We start from the raw sequence: 13,794 nt of genomic DNA on the forward strand, positions 1-13,794 counted from the left end.
CCGATAATTGATGAACAGGCAATCTTTCTGTCCTGTGTGTTGATATCGCTTGTCGTGCTTGCTTATCCGAACTAGCCGATCAAAACTTTCTTTTCGTGTAATTGCCCGAAAGAACGACGAATATCGTTTCGTATGTTCGACCATGTAATTATTTCCTGCACGCAGGGAAAATATATTTCTTTCGTACTTATCGTCGATGGAGGCAATCCGCGGATGGTACACCCCCTTTCCGGGGTGGTTGGCTCGCTCGTATTATGCTTTTCCAATCTGGAGAGTCGTCTCCGCGCCTTTTCATGTGGAACCCAATGCGAGCTTATCGCTGCGGTCACGTCAGTTTGCTTTCGGAATTTGGCCCACAAGGGATATATAGGTTACATGGTACCGCGCATTCGAAACGATAAACCTTTCCCCCGCCCAATCTTTGCAAAATTCGGTCTTTAATTCGTGAAATGCGTTGTACCAACTTTACCATTGTCCTTCAGTTGCGGATTAAGAAAATTAATTCTTTATTTTCTGAATCGACTTTTTTAAACTAAATCCATATAAATATTTCTGTTCTACAATTTTACTTTATTACTTTCCGATTACATTATTAATTAATGGATGATTTACGTGTGGAAAGATTTATTGCATTATTACATGCGCGAAGTTACATCTACCCTCGCCTAATTATGCGAAGCGGAGAACGAACATTGTAGTAAATTAGAAAAATGAACTTCTAATTGCTGGCGTTTCTATTTTTATTACTTTTATCAGGAATAAAAAACAAAATAGAAGGGGATAGATTTACTATCGCTGGAGCCTCTATTTCCTGTCACGAGGCGTTTCCATTTCTGTCAGTGTTATCGGGACACGCGAAGGGTTAACGTCCTAAATTACAACAGTGGTAAATCTATCTGCGGGTTTAATGGGCGGACGGCAGTGTCGAAAATTCGTACGACACGCTGCTCCGGTTAACGAGGCAATGCCGATTATGAAATGTATTAAAGAAGGCGAATTTAAAGCGAATGTCGATAGCTACAGAAGTATATGCATCGTTTAATCGTTATATTGAATCACATATGACTTTACTACATTACTACAACACACGATAGAGCTAATAATATTAACTCGAGAATATTCACCTGAGTGTTTTTACCCTGTGAGAAAATGTATTATAAATTGTTATATCATTTCGTTTTATAAAATTTATTATATTAATTAAAATCTTTGTTTTTTAGAAATACTGTTATAATATGCTATTTAGTGCTTATTCCATTTAACATTTGTTTGGTTTCTATACTTTATTATTTTTTTTTTTAGAAAATTGCGATTAAATCTATATTTATAATATTTTCGAATATTATATACATAATATTAACAAATTTGAAAATATAGTATACAATATGTTATTAATAATAGCAATTTTTATTGGAGTTAAAATATCTCAGATTGTATACATAAAAAAATCAGATGACTATTCCCGGGTTAAAGAAAAGAATTCAAAAAGGAATAAAGCGAACACCTAAACATATGGGAATTAAGTATTGGTGCGAAACACGTTTGTAAGGATAGCCATCAAAATAGCCATAAACCTCTCGGGGTGGGCCGTCCATAAACGAGGACTCTGTAGTGGAGTCCTCGTGAGTACTTTGACCTGAACTTAAGTTTGACGAAGTTGTGGCCGATTCCGCCGGCGGTGACCCACGCCGCACTGTTATCTTCATCGGAGAGCGAGTTGATACGTATGCACGTGATTCTCACGTCAGTCGGCCCGTAATCCTCCTCTACCTCCTAGTTACAATTGAGAAACTTTTGTGAGTAGATTAAAGTAACTGTTTACGAGTGGATCGAAATAACTCAAAAGAGATATCGATATGCTACAATTAACAGGACCCGATTTGTGATAATTGTAAACGCACTTGATAACCACCAATTTGATACGGTCTCCTGACCGCATATTCCCAAATCAGCTCGTCATCGACACCTTCCTGACACTCCCAGACATTCTGTGCCGCCGCAAGCGAAACGGCACAGAGGAGCAGAAAAACCGAGGATCGGAATCGCATGTCTCCTCGACTTCCTTCGCTGATGGATGATGCGCGGGAAGAGAATACCAACCATTAACGAATAGAGATATTGAGGAATAGAAGTAAAGGAAAAAAAAAAAGATGTAGAACATACACAAAGGTGTGTTCTTCACTCTGCACGATCCTTCTGGATGATTTTATTGTAGGAAGACGACCACGGCGGTTTATTGTCAAGCGACCGGGAACTCCGGATAGCACTAACCGAACGAACGGTATTAATAACCGATACCACCGTTACCCACCGAAAGGATCCCCTTCTGGAATACAATATTTACTCGTCGCTTTGTAGTCGTTGAGATTAGATACAATGTCGGTATCGTATATCCGCCTGCCCGCTCTATGTTGTTCCGAGAAGAGCGGGCGGATTAATCGACGAGCCTGGTCTCTTCTTCTGTTACGCAACCCATGTCAAAATCGTACGCGGGTATTGTCGATCTTGATGACAAGTGATCAGAAACGATCGAGCTCCGGAACACAAACGGGATACGTGTCTATATATACACGGAGAAAAATATATGGTTGAATTAATTGATATTCTGATGAAAAATGAACGATCCAGAATTCTGAATAAATTCAGAAATAAACTCTACTAAAATTTCAGTATATTTAATCTAAGAAATTCTGAATGTTGGTTATCTCTTTGGTTAAATCTAATAGAATTCTAGTAGATTTGTTGACCAAAATTCGGGATTGTTTACTTTCCATCAGAATTCCAATTAATTTTTTCTCTATGTACTGTTAAATTCATAATGTCAAATTATATCGAATTGGAGTTATTTTTAATTATTTTTATAGATCGCTACTATTACTCAATATAACGTTAATTTTAGTAAAGCAATGAAGATAAACAATTTAATTCAAGAAGATATAATATATTTATTTTTCTAATTTAGTTTATTATTTATAATATTAAGTACATACGTTAATATGGACATTATTTAGTTGGAAATTAATCACAGAAATGGATTGATTTACATTTTAATACTTATGAACTTATTAATTAACTTAAGAGATTGGGTTATATTGCACCTGTAATATCTAGCATTGTATGATCAAATGAATTATAATACATCCATTTCTATCATTAGGTAGACTTTAATCATGGTTTAACATACTTTTTATCTTGTTCTATTTTTAAAGATCAGATAAAAAGTATGTTTAATCGATATTTGTTTCGAAATTTTCTTAACTGGTATTTTCGAGTCTAATGTACTTAATTCAAGGAATAAAATTATGTAATTAAGAAACCTTATAAAATGAATGAATAAAATAAAATATAAAGAATCTACGCTGTAATTGGTGCGTAATAAAAAGTGATATTAATAATTAAATCTTCGATAAAATAATGTGATTAGTAGTACATATAAATCTCCGAATATTTTGATTCCATTTTTGGACCATCATTACCGATAAAAATTATGAATTTATAAAAAAAATTACGTAACGTAAAATTAAATAAGATTGTGAAAAATATTTGTTATAGAAACAATTTTTTACAGCGCAATTGAAGAAAGAATCCGGATCCACTGGACTTGCAAATATTGATTAGGATTAAATCGAGATGAAAGAGTTAATCTTCATTGGTAGAAATGTGGACATTAGATGGATACGTTCCGTGCTGCCTGCAAATTTTCATGCAACTCTGAGAATTCAGAGCAAATTGTCAAACTGTCACGCGACTTATGAATTGCTAGTTGAAATCCAAGGATTTACAAAAGATTAACGAGAATTCCTGTGTCTTTATGTTGCGACGCGGTGTTTTTTTTGTCTTTTCCAAGAATGTTTCATGTTTCCGTTTGAACAAGGAAAGACGATATTCTTCGATTTGACAATGTTTTGTAATATTTGACCGAATTTTTTGATATCTCCAAATATATTCCAATGATTTTGCATGATTATTAATCAGCATCACGTGCAAAATTAATTTCACCAACCCTGACCTCGCTGACAGCGTCACTTCTGCAACATATCTCATCGATTATATTTATTCTGTTTATGTAAAACGCAGCTTTATCTGCTCAGTGAATTTGCGAAGCTATACGGGAATTGACTCTGATTATTATAAACCTGCAGCATGCTCATTATATACCTAATTAGTTATTAAACTACTATATATATATATAGATAATAGATGATAATTAGGAGTTTACATGTATCATGTGCTTACAGTTTCTGCAAAATAACTACAGTTGGAAATTTAAATTTCCCAATTTTTAAATAAAAATAAATTATTTATATACGTATAAAACAATTTAATATAGTCAATGTTTATACTGAACAATTTTATATTTTAAATGAAAATTTTCTTATTTTATCTTAATTATTTTTTTTAAACATGTCTACTTAAATAGTTTTTTATCAATGTTTTAAATACAAAATTTTATTTTTATTTTATTTATAAAAAAAAAAGTTTTATAAAAAAACTTTTTATAATGTATATCCTCTTAAAATTAATCACTGAAATAATTTTATCATAAACTCATACGGCTATTCCTCCCACGATGATTGATCATGATTCATAAAGTCAGATAAGAATGATTCAGAATGTTTGTCGCAAGAAACGAGAAGCTGGTATAGGGAAGAAGTATTTGATAATTTGCAATAAAAAAGAAGCGAAAAACGGCTCGTTATTAATAACCCATTTTAGCCATTTTCTATAGTCTTTCAGCACTAAGCATTTCAAAGCTCTCCCTAAAATGCCTTATTAATCCTATATCCTATACGTTTCAAATTATGTTTCATAAAATGATTTAAAAGTGGACTGCTACATAAAATCAACAGTGATTGACCGTATTTTGCATAGAGCGTGTCTCTGAAGTAACAAGTGCCTCTTTTTGGTCTAAACGGCGTGAAAAGCGAAGTTTCAAACGAAAGAAGAAAGGGAGTATTGAATTGTAAAATATTATTGCAACCAGTGAATGGTAGCAAGAGGTAACTGACTGGCAGTAACCAGACTATCGCTATGCCAGCCAGGTGAATCGGTTCCCACAATGCCGTGCCTGGAACCACGCGGCTCATGTTGCCTAAGGAAATGACTTTACTTCTTGTTCTCCACGCCTTTAAACCAAGTTAGCGACTTTTAAGTCCTTTTACTTTGGGCTTCATTATAGCGAAATTGACTTAGAGCTATCATTATTATATCGGAGTCATCATTATTACGTTATTCGGAGTACTTATACGTACGTCGTCTTAAATAGAAACGAAAGGAGGCATCGCTAGCTCTGTGAATGAGAGTCCGACTAAGTTTATGGATAAGATAGACGCCCTTATCGCGTGCTCCTCCTGAAGGAGAGTAAAAAATGAGGGAAGGGTACCGGCGTATATTGATTTATTTTACTAGCCGTCGTCAAGGAACTGCATTTCAATATTATCGCATGATAAAGCTGCGTTACACACTTTATTGCCGCCATTGTCCAAATCTCCGACTCACGCCCTTGCTCAGTGAAAAGAAGAAACGAGTCCACTCATGACTCTTATTTCCGCTTTCATTTGTAATGAAAGATGCAAGCTCATCAGAAAGTGAATACTTCGTGAGGTAGCTCGTATTTTACGCAATAGAATGGCTTCAGTATATCTAAATAAAATATATCTGGTGAAATATTTTCTTTCTGTGCGTGAGAGATGGTCTTCTCTTAACTTATCCTACTGAAAAAAATCACATCACAAAGTTACATAATCATGTAATTAAAATAAGTAAATTACATAATGGATTGTTCCAAATCATTACCTTATTTTTTAAAATCACGTAATTTGAAAAATTATATGATATCAGAAATAATATCATCTGTTATGTGATTTTACATTTACCGAATTTTAAAGAATTAAATAATAGGAATAAAAAGAAAAAACATATCATTGTGTAACTTTTTAAATTACGCGATTAAAAAAAAAATCATGTACTGATTTGGAACAATCCATGATTTTTTTCAGAAGGATAAACTTACTTAAAAATACTTTATACTTACCCAAAAATATTAGAACAGCTAGGAAATATGGTATAAATGTTACTTATTCATTTACCTTACAGAAGTATTCAAGTATATCATCATAAGTAACGATAGAAATTGAAATTGGGTCATCTTCAACACAACTTCACATTGACTTTTGAAGATAGATAATTTTCGTTTTCAAAGATTATTCTGTATATTTCGCGAAATATTTACTGTCAGTTAGTTTACTGTCCTTGTACTTCATCGTCAGTGACGTTCTCGGCGTATTTTCATCTCTAACATTTTTTATGCCGAGGCACATGGAGGAATTATCAGTGATAAAACTATCGCCAGACAGCTTTTGCATATCGCGTCTTATCAGGTGAATTTTTCCGCTAACTCGTGAACATTTCCATTCGTTGAAAATTTTTTTTACTATCAAAGAATCGATATTTCAGATCACTTCTATCAATTCATTGTAGTTTTAGATTTTAAAATTAGATTCTTGAGATTAGATATTAATCGAATATATGTGACATTATGTTTAATGTAGAAATACGAAGAATAATGATGCTTTTTTATTGGCAGATTTGATCAGTTCGATTTTTTCTACTAATTCGCGTATACATTTTCAAAATTATTCGTTTAAAATTTTTTTAAAGCCAAATAAGGTCATTAATTTTCAATTTGCATAGCAAGAACTCAAGAACTATGGCGTGTGTAATAAACAATGTATAACATAGTCGTAACCCCACGCGATCAATTATATATATTAGTCAAACCGAAGGTAACTGAGAGTTAATTTGACGGCAAAGTTAATTACTTGCATGGTGACGTTGACGTGAATATTTGTCTACTTGCAGAAAGAAGCGGTTGAGTGAAGTTTCGAGGAAGGAAGGAGAGGAGAGGTAGAAAAGGAGAAGAAAGGCTGATAATATACCGGCGAATCGACCTCTCTCTCTTTTCTCTCTTTCTTTCTTCACGAACCGGCGACCCCGAGCCGTCAAAGTCCGTCAGCCAGTGTTGCCCCCGGGTCATTTCATGTACATACAGCGAGGCATTATTTACTGCTTCACGCGTACAATCGCGTCGTGAGGAGATTGTGAATTCCATCAGCCAACCAGCAGCCCGTTGGTGAAACGCCCTCGTGTCCAAGATGCATTATGTCTCACTCCTTGGTATGAACAAACAATGATTTTCAGCAAACGATCAATCTGATCGATGATACGATCACGATGACATACACTATTCCTTCGTTATAATAGTATATTGAAAATCTTGACAAAAGGAAATCAAAAAGAAAAATCATTTTTTCCTTAAAAAAAATACTCCATACTAATAAAACTTGCAAAATTTTAGGAATATTTATCAGTATAAATAAATCTTATGATTTGAAAACATATGACAGTATAAAAAAGTAATGGATGTTGCTTACATGAGTTTTTAATTTCGGTGCTCTACTCTTCTCAGACTTTTTATCACCTTCAATTTTAGTTGATTTTTGTTGATTAATATAATCTTAATATTGAATAAGGATAAGAGATATGTGTTTGTAGAATTTATTGCAATACGAATGCAATAAATCATGTGGAGATAGGTATATATATATATATTAAGATATTAAAATAATTAAAAATATTTAAATATATTAAAACCATATATAGGACGTTCCATGTCAACTGGGCCAAATTTCTGAAATTGAAATAAGACGGTCAGGGAAGTTAAATTTTTCGTTTTTATATGTAGTTTAAGGTAGTTATACTCTAAAACACATTATTCAAGAATGTCTTGAAACTTTTATTTCAAATAATTTAGATATTAATACATATGCCTGTAAAATTTGAGCTCGATTTACTGTCCCGGTCCTGAGATATAACCAATCGAAATTTGCAGGTTTTTCTATATTTACCATTGTAGTATAGCCATTTCCGCTGTGATATGACACGAATTTTCATATAGCATCGAAATCGCATTGAAGAAGTTAATAAAAAACGAGTCTCATGTAGTTAAATTTATGAAGGGCATGTATAACAAGACCGCAAATATTCACCGTATGATATATTGAAGTTTGAAAATCAATAAAAAATCTTAATTTTATACATTCTCTCGAGAATTGGCGAAGTCTAGTAGGTATGTCGCACTTTCAATGACAATGCGATTGCCATCACATAGATATAGTATATCGCGTTTCTCATCAAGAGTGAAGTGTTATGCCATTCTTGTCGTTTCTTCGCAAGAGTCGCTTCGCATTTTTCTTTTCTTGCTAAAACTTTACTTTTAATATATTTTAGTTTATATCGTGATTTTACGGACATTTTTGTCTTTTATATAAATATTTTGACAGCGATGCTTCGGTGCTTGTGCCTGTCACCTGTATTCGTCTACTCGTAAAAATACGACATTGCCACGATCTAATTTCTCTTATGTTACTACGTGATACGTAGATTTTATTTTTTTTCTTAAATTAACTTATTTCATCATGATTTAATATTGCAAGTGTATAAAATACAATGTTTTTTTATTTATTCTAACTGCCATATTAATGCAGCCGCTTTGAATTTTAAAAAACGTTTTTTCTTAAACTATATATAAAAACGAAAATTTTTAACCCTTAAACGTCTTATTTCGATTTCACAAATTTTGCCCAGACACTTCTCCCCGTTGACGTGGAACGTCCTACATATACAATTAACATGAATGCCTTAACTTATTGAGGAATGACAAAATATATATTACATATAATTTAATATTTTTTAAAATATTTATTTAAAAAAAAAGATTGACAATATGGATTATATCATCAGAAATAATATAAATTATATCTTGAAGTTTTTCACAGAATTCTCTTCAAAGATAAATTTTCGAAATAATTCGAAAATTATGCGATAAAATAGATTGAACGATTCAGACAAACCTATATTGTTCGTCAATCTTTCCGATTAATTATATATTTCGACATGCTTGATCTCAAGAAACATTCGAAAAGTTTCATCAAGAGAAAGAATGTAATAAATAATTATTTGTTTTATTGTAAAGCACTGAGATACGTCTCAGCTACGAGAATCATTAAATCTGATTTAACATAATATAAAACAAATCGAAACGCTTTATGATTACTTATCGATATAAATACCTCGTGTTTTTTTTTTTCATATAAAAGAGAAAAATGATATCGGAAGGGTTAAGCCACTTCCATCGATTATGCGCTGATATTTACAAAACATGTACCAAGCAATCGTATATTTGTAAGCGAGTATTCTTGCTCGGCAAGCAAAGACAACATTGATATCGCCGGTGCCTATTGATCTGAGTATACGATACTTCATAAATAATCCTATCAGCGATTGTACGAACATCTTTCGCTATTACACATTCATGCACAATTTGCGATCGATCTTAATTTAATAATAATGGAAAATTAAAGATTAATCTTCTCTCTAAAATATCGTTAGTTCACACATTGCACGGATGATAAATCAGCATTTTTAAATATGAAATCTCTTCGCGTTGCAGTGTGACCTCCTAGCATCTAAGAAAAGCGATTAGCAGTGATTCGAGAAAATTGAATCGAGGAGAAGCCTTTCAGGCGATTACGGTAAAATATAGCGAGGAAGGTATAAGATTAGATTTAATTGGCTTCTTTTTCCCTCTTCTCGCGTTATTGTTACGGATCGTCGCTGTGCCAGTCTGCAGGGAAAGATAGGAGCATATTAATCACGCACAACGCAAAAGTCTCCCGTTTAGTACAATCAGTATTGATAACTTGCATGTGTTTTTTCATCAGCGATCTCCGATCGCGCTCCTCTCCCATACGTTCCCGCAATCGAGAGCAAATGGCAGAGGCTCGAGTGGCAACGCATCGCTGCATGTCTTCTTTTTTTTTTTTTTTCGCGTTTTTCTTTTTCATACCGATTACGAGCCGAACTTGACCTTTGCACCTATTTTTAACTCGCTCACTTTCGTTAAAATCCGTGAACAAACCGGCGATTGCTGGTAGTGCGATAATCTCGCAAACGGTACGGTCCTCCATTCACTCCCTCTTATAGACACGAGTCAGGGGAGAACGCGCCTTTGCCATCCAAGCAGAACAACAAGTTACGATAACGTCAAAATGACGTTAAAATTAATCGTTACCGATTGAAAAGTGATTCTTAATAATCGGAGCTGTTTTGAATGTCGTAATGACTTGTGTTCTGCGTGGACAAATCCTTATTTTCTAATTCTCGAATTGACACGCAGCTACACGTGTCTCTTTCCTCTTCTCTTCAGCAAAAATAGTACTGCTACATATATATATTTATACGTTATAATCATTAATTGATAAGCAGATGAGATGAGAAATTACATACACGCATACATATACACGCTCTCTTTCACATTCCATGCGTGGAATATCGTATTGCTAATCTCATATTCATTAATATATTACGACGCGAAGCAAGGTAATGTAACAAGAGAATTTACGTAGCTCATTGCCGACGAGATTTCGCCGATCAGCCGCGTGTGAAATAGATATCGCGCGCAGATACATTGTTCTCCAATAAATAATATCACACTCCACACACAATTACTCACGAAATAGAAATAGGTACGATCTCTGGGATTCGTTCGCGGATCTCCTCTTTGGCACATTTTATTTCTTCTCGGAGACGCGATCAACGATGAGATTCAGATACTAGCTACACTTGTAACTCTTGCAGTTGCATCACGAGTTAAGGATGAATTGTGAATTCTTCATGATCCTCGCGATGTTTGAAGGGTAAGCTACATAGGATAGTAGGCGAAACAGAAGCGATCTCATTGTCAGGACAAGAGATAAGCTCCCGCTTTAAGGATTAATCCTATTGCACTACCGCCAAGGGTGGGTTATGCTGCGTCCTGATGACCTCTGCGACGCGCCTGAACGGCAATTGCAGGTGATAGTAGGCGCAGTAGGGCAACGGGTCCCAATACACGAAAAGGGATTCTCTCTTGTCCAGCACTGTGCCGAGTAGATGGGGCGCGGTCTCGCTGGTCGATTGTTTGAGGGCACTCACCACGGTATCGGATAGCAGTTGTCGGGTCGACGTACTTAGTAACGCTGAATTCTGCCTGGAGAAGTGTCGGCAGGGTTTCCACACCAGACGCGGATGTATCCCCGTGTGACAGATGTAGGGCAGGCTCACGCCAACCCGGCAGCCGATGGACACCAGCTCACCCGTCTCCTCCGACACTGCTAATCGGAAGCTCATGTGACCGTTGATCCTGCCGCCGAAGGGACGGGCGAAGAACTGTTCGAGCCATCTTATAATCTCGGGACGTTCTTCTGGTATGAGGCCCCGGTCTTCGTCCACTCGGCAGGTCACGTTCGTCACTATCCGTGACTCTTTCAACGTGGTGCACGTGATGAAGTGATCTCCACCGGGGTCGCGGATTACCACCCACGGTCGCCTCTCGCTGATCTCGTGTTGATTTCGAAACTCCCTGAAAGTGGGTGGTAGCAAGATCTTGGCGCGATCACGCATCCCTGCGGGACCGGCGGCTAGCATCATGTACCTGCCGTTGCGGAACGTGTTTCGCTCATAAAGCGTGGATAAGTCCTGCATTGATCGCAACAGAAAGTGTTGTGGGATCGTAAGACCGAGCATGCGACAGCGTCGTAGTAGCTCCAACGGATCGTCCAACGCGGTCACTTCGCTGGCATCGGGTACGAAACACTCGCAGCCCATGATCTCCAGATGCGGTTTCGCTAAGGCATCGTAGTATGCGGTACTGGAGGCACTCACCGGTATGTAGTAGGCCACTCGTTCGCGCTGGACGATATCCCGTAACGCCTTTATATACTCGACAATGTTCCTGGGCCCGGGTCGCGGTATCGTGTAGTACTTGGAGCAGGCGGTGGAGAATCTGGCCAAGCCGAACAGGCCCTCGAGGTCACACACTATCACCCGGGCGCCCGCCTTGTAGAAGTTGCGTGCAAGATGCACCGCCTGCACTGTGCTACCGCCGCTGATCAGCACACACCGCTTGTTACGCGATCTCTCATACGCCGGGGTGTGCAATACCGTGATGAACCATTTAAGAGCGGTCAGTGGTAGTTGCAGAATCACCCAGAACAGGCAAATCCAAGCGGATGCCCAGAGAGCAGGAGCCCAGATCGCGTAGCCAATGATATTGAAGACACTTCGAAATAGACTCGACAGAAGTCCGAAATACCAAGACAAGATCCTCGAGAGAATGGAATCGTTGCTCCTTTCGACGTGCCGATTATCTGCCGCTAGCGTACCCTGCTGATGGTGATGTTGTTGCTGCTGTCGTTGTTGCTGTCGTCTCTGAGAGAGTATCGCCGTCGATATACTCGAGAGTGACGACGCCCGGGAAAGGCTGTTCGGTGCATGGGACGTCGACACAATCACATTTGACGACGTACGCTTCAACATAGAGACAGGCGACATTCGGGGTGGCGATGTGGATAATGGTGTGCCGGGTAGCGGCGGCGACGCGCTGCTGCTACGCGACATCGGCGGGCTGGAAGACCATAATCTAGACGAGCTCTCGCTCGAGCAGGCGGGCATCTTTGTGTTTCCTGTTCGATGTTTCACCTTCGGAAACTTTGTCCAAAAGAATTACGAATTAAGGAGCCTAACTGATCGGTAGAAATCCTTATATCCAGGACTCATACCTCAGTCTTGGGAAATAAACGTCAGTTATTTTAACGAAGAAAGAGGACGATGAGATGCGAGATTATTCTTCCCGAAGGTCGATTGTACTCTAATTACAAGTAGAAAAGAAAATATCTCTCTTTTTCAGATGTGGCGATAAAAGCGACTAGATGACACAACATACACGAAAATTAGGGCGATGCTATTGCTGACATCAATCGCGGAGAAAGTACTCGGGCTGACTCCCGTTCTTAATTGTCGGTTTGCACACGCAGCTTTAACTGAAGCTGGGTCTCGAGTATCCCGGTCTCTTATGAGGTCTGCATCTCCGACGTACTATGAACCGGAGCCTTATCTAATCGTCGCGCCTCAGACACTGCAACGAAAAGAAAGGAATCGCGCAAAATATGTCGTGTCTGCTCTCGCTTTTCTCCTCTCTCTCTCTTTCTTCCTTCTTTTTTATTTCCTCCGTTCAAATTAATTACTCAAAGAGGAATGACGTGGAAAAAGACGGGGTCGAAAGAAAAACTCTTGGTGAAAAAATCAATTTATATATCGACTAACAATCTGATCGATCCGAACATTAAGAGGGTTTTTAGTACGTGCCATTATAACTAGCATTATAACTAGTGTAAATGACATATTTTATTGATCGTTCCCTGCCACTGAATTTGTGGATAATCATGTAATCAATAATTTTTATAATATTTATTATAAATATATAATCTCATTAAACTTATTTTAATGTTACTTTTATGTCAAAACTACTGCATCTCAATTACTTACACACTTATTGGATTGTTATCTTGATAAAATGAAGAATAAAAATGATAAAGTTAATCTGGATTATGATGAGACAATAATCAAAATGTATTTGCTCTTTTTATCACGCAGTTGTACGGGATGTGAAATAATATTTTGAGAAGATAACCCGTAATTATTTATCAAATAAACAACAAACCGCCATCTGTTGAATGAATGATGCTGTAATATTATTTCATAATGTTGTAATAATAATAATCATAATAGTATTAGCTGATATATTGAAAATATATTGATATATCATTTTATTTAAAGCGAGATCTGAAGATAAATTGTTATATTTACTTTCAGAACCAAATTATTATGTTACAATAATTTATAATATTAATAATA

The 13,794-nt window shown here is 36.6% G+C and overlaps 2 protein-coding genes across 2 annotated transcripts; both read right to left on the reverse strand.

Annotated features, from left to right (window-relative positions):
* Positions 1-1,533: 1,533 nt before the first annotated feature.
* LOC108776038 (uncharacterized) lies at positions 1,534-2,048 on the reverse strand. The gene is made up of 2 exons (XM_018542537.1): positions 1,902-2,048; positions 1,534-1,773 (listed from the first exon to the last, which is right to left on the reverse strand). The coding sequence occupies exons 1-2, from the start codon at positions 2,046-2,048 to the stop codon at positions 1,558-1,560; spliced, it is 363 nt and encodes a 120-aa protein (XP_018398039.1). The 3' UTR covers positions 1,534-1,557.
* A 7,088-nt stretch (positions 2,049-9,136) lies between these two features.
* Positions 9,137-12,743, reverse strand: LOC108776041 (uncharacterized). The gene has a single exon (XM_018542540.1). The coding sequence runs from the start codon at positions 12,550-12,552 to the stop codon at positions 10,840-10,842; it is 1,713 nt and encodes a 570-aa protein (XP_018398042.1). The 5' UTR covers positions 12,553-12,743; the 3' UTR covers positions 9,137-10,839.
* Positions 12,744-13,794: the final 1,051 nt, after the last annotated feature.

The sequence above is a fragment of the Cyphomyrmex costatus genome, unplaced genomic scaffold, assembly GCF_001594065.2.
Source record: "Cyphomyrmex costatus isolate MS0001 unplaced genomic scaffold, Ccosl1.0 scaffold333, whole genome shotgun sequence".
Taxonomy (NCBI): Eukaryota; Metazoa; Arthropoda; class Insecta; order Hymenoptera; family Formicidae; genus Cyphomyrmex; species Cyphomyrmex costatus.

Coding starts and splice junctions, on each gene's coding strand:
- LOC108776041 (XM_018542540.1), bottom strand. CDS start 12,552: ATGCCCGCCTGCTCGAGCGAGAGCTCGTCTAGATTATGGTCTTCCAGC.
- LOC108776038 (XM_018542537.1), bottom strand. CDS start 2,048: ATGCGATTCCGATCCTCGGTTTTTCTGCTCCTCTGTGCCGTTTCGCTT. Junction 1,774..1,901: donor ATCAAATTGGTGGTTATCAA/GTGCGTTTACAA, acceptor AATTGTAACTAG/GAGGTAGAGGAGGATTACGG.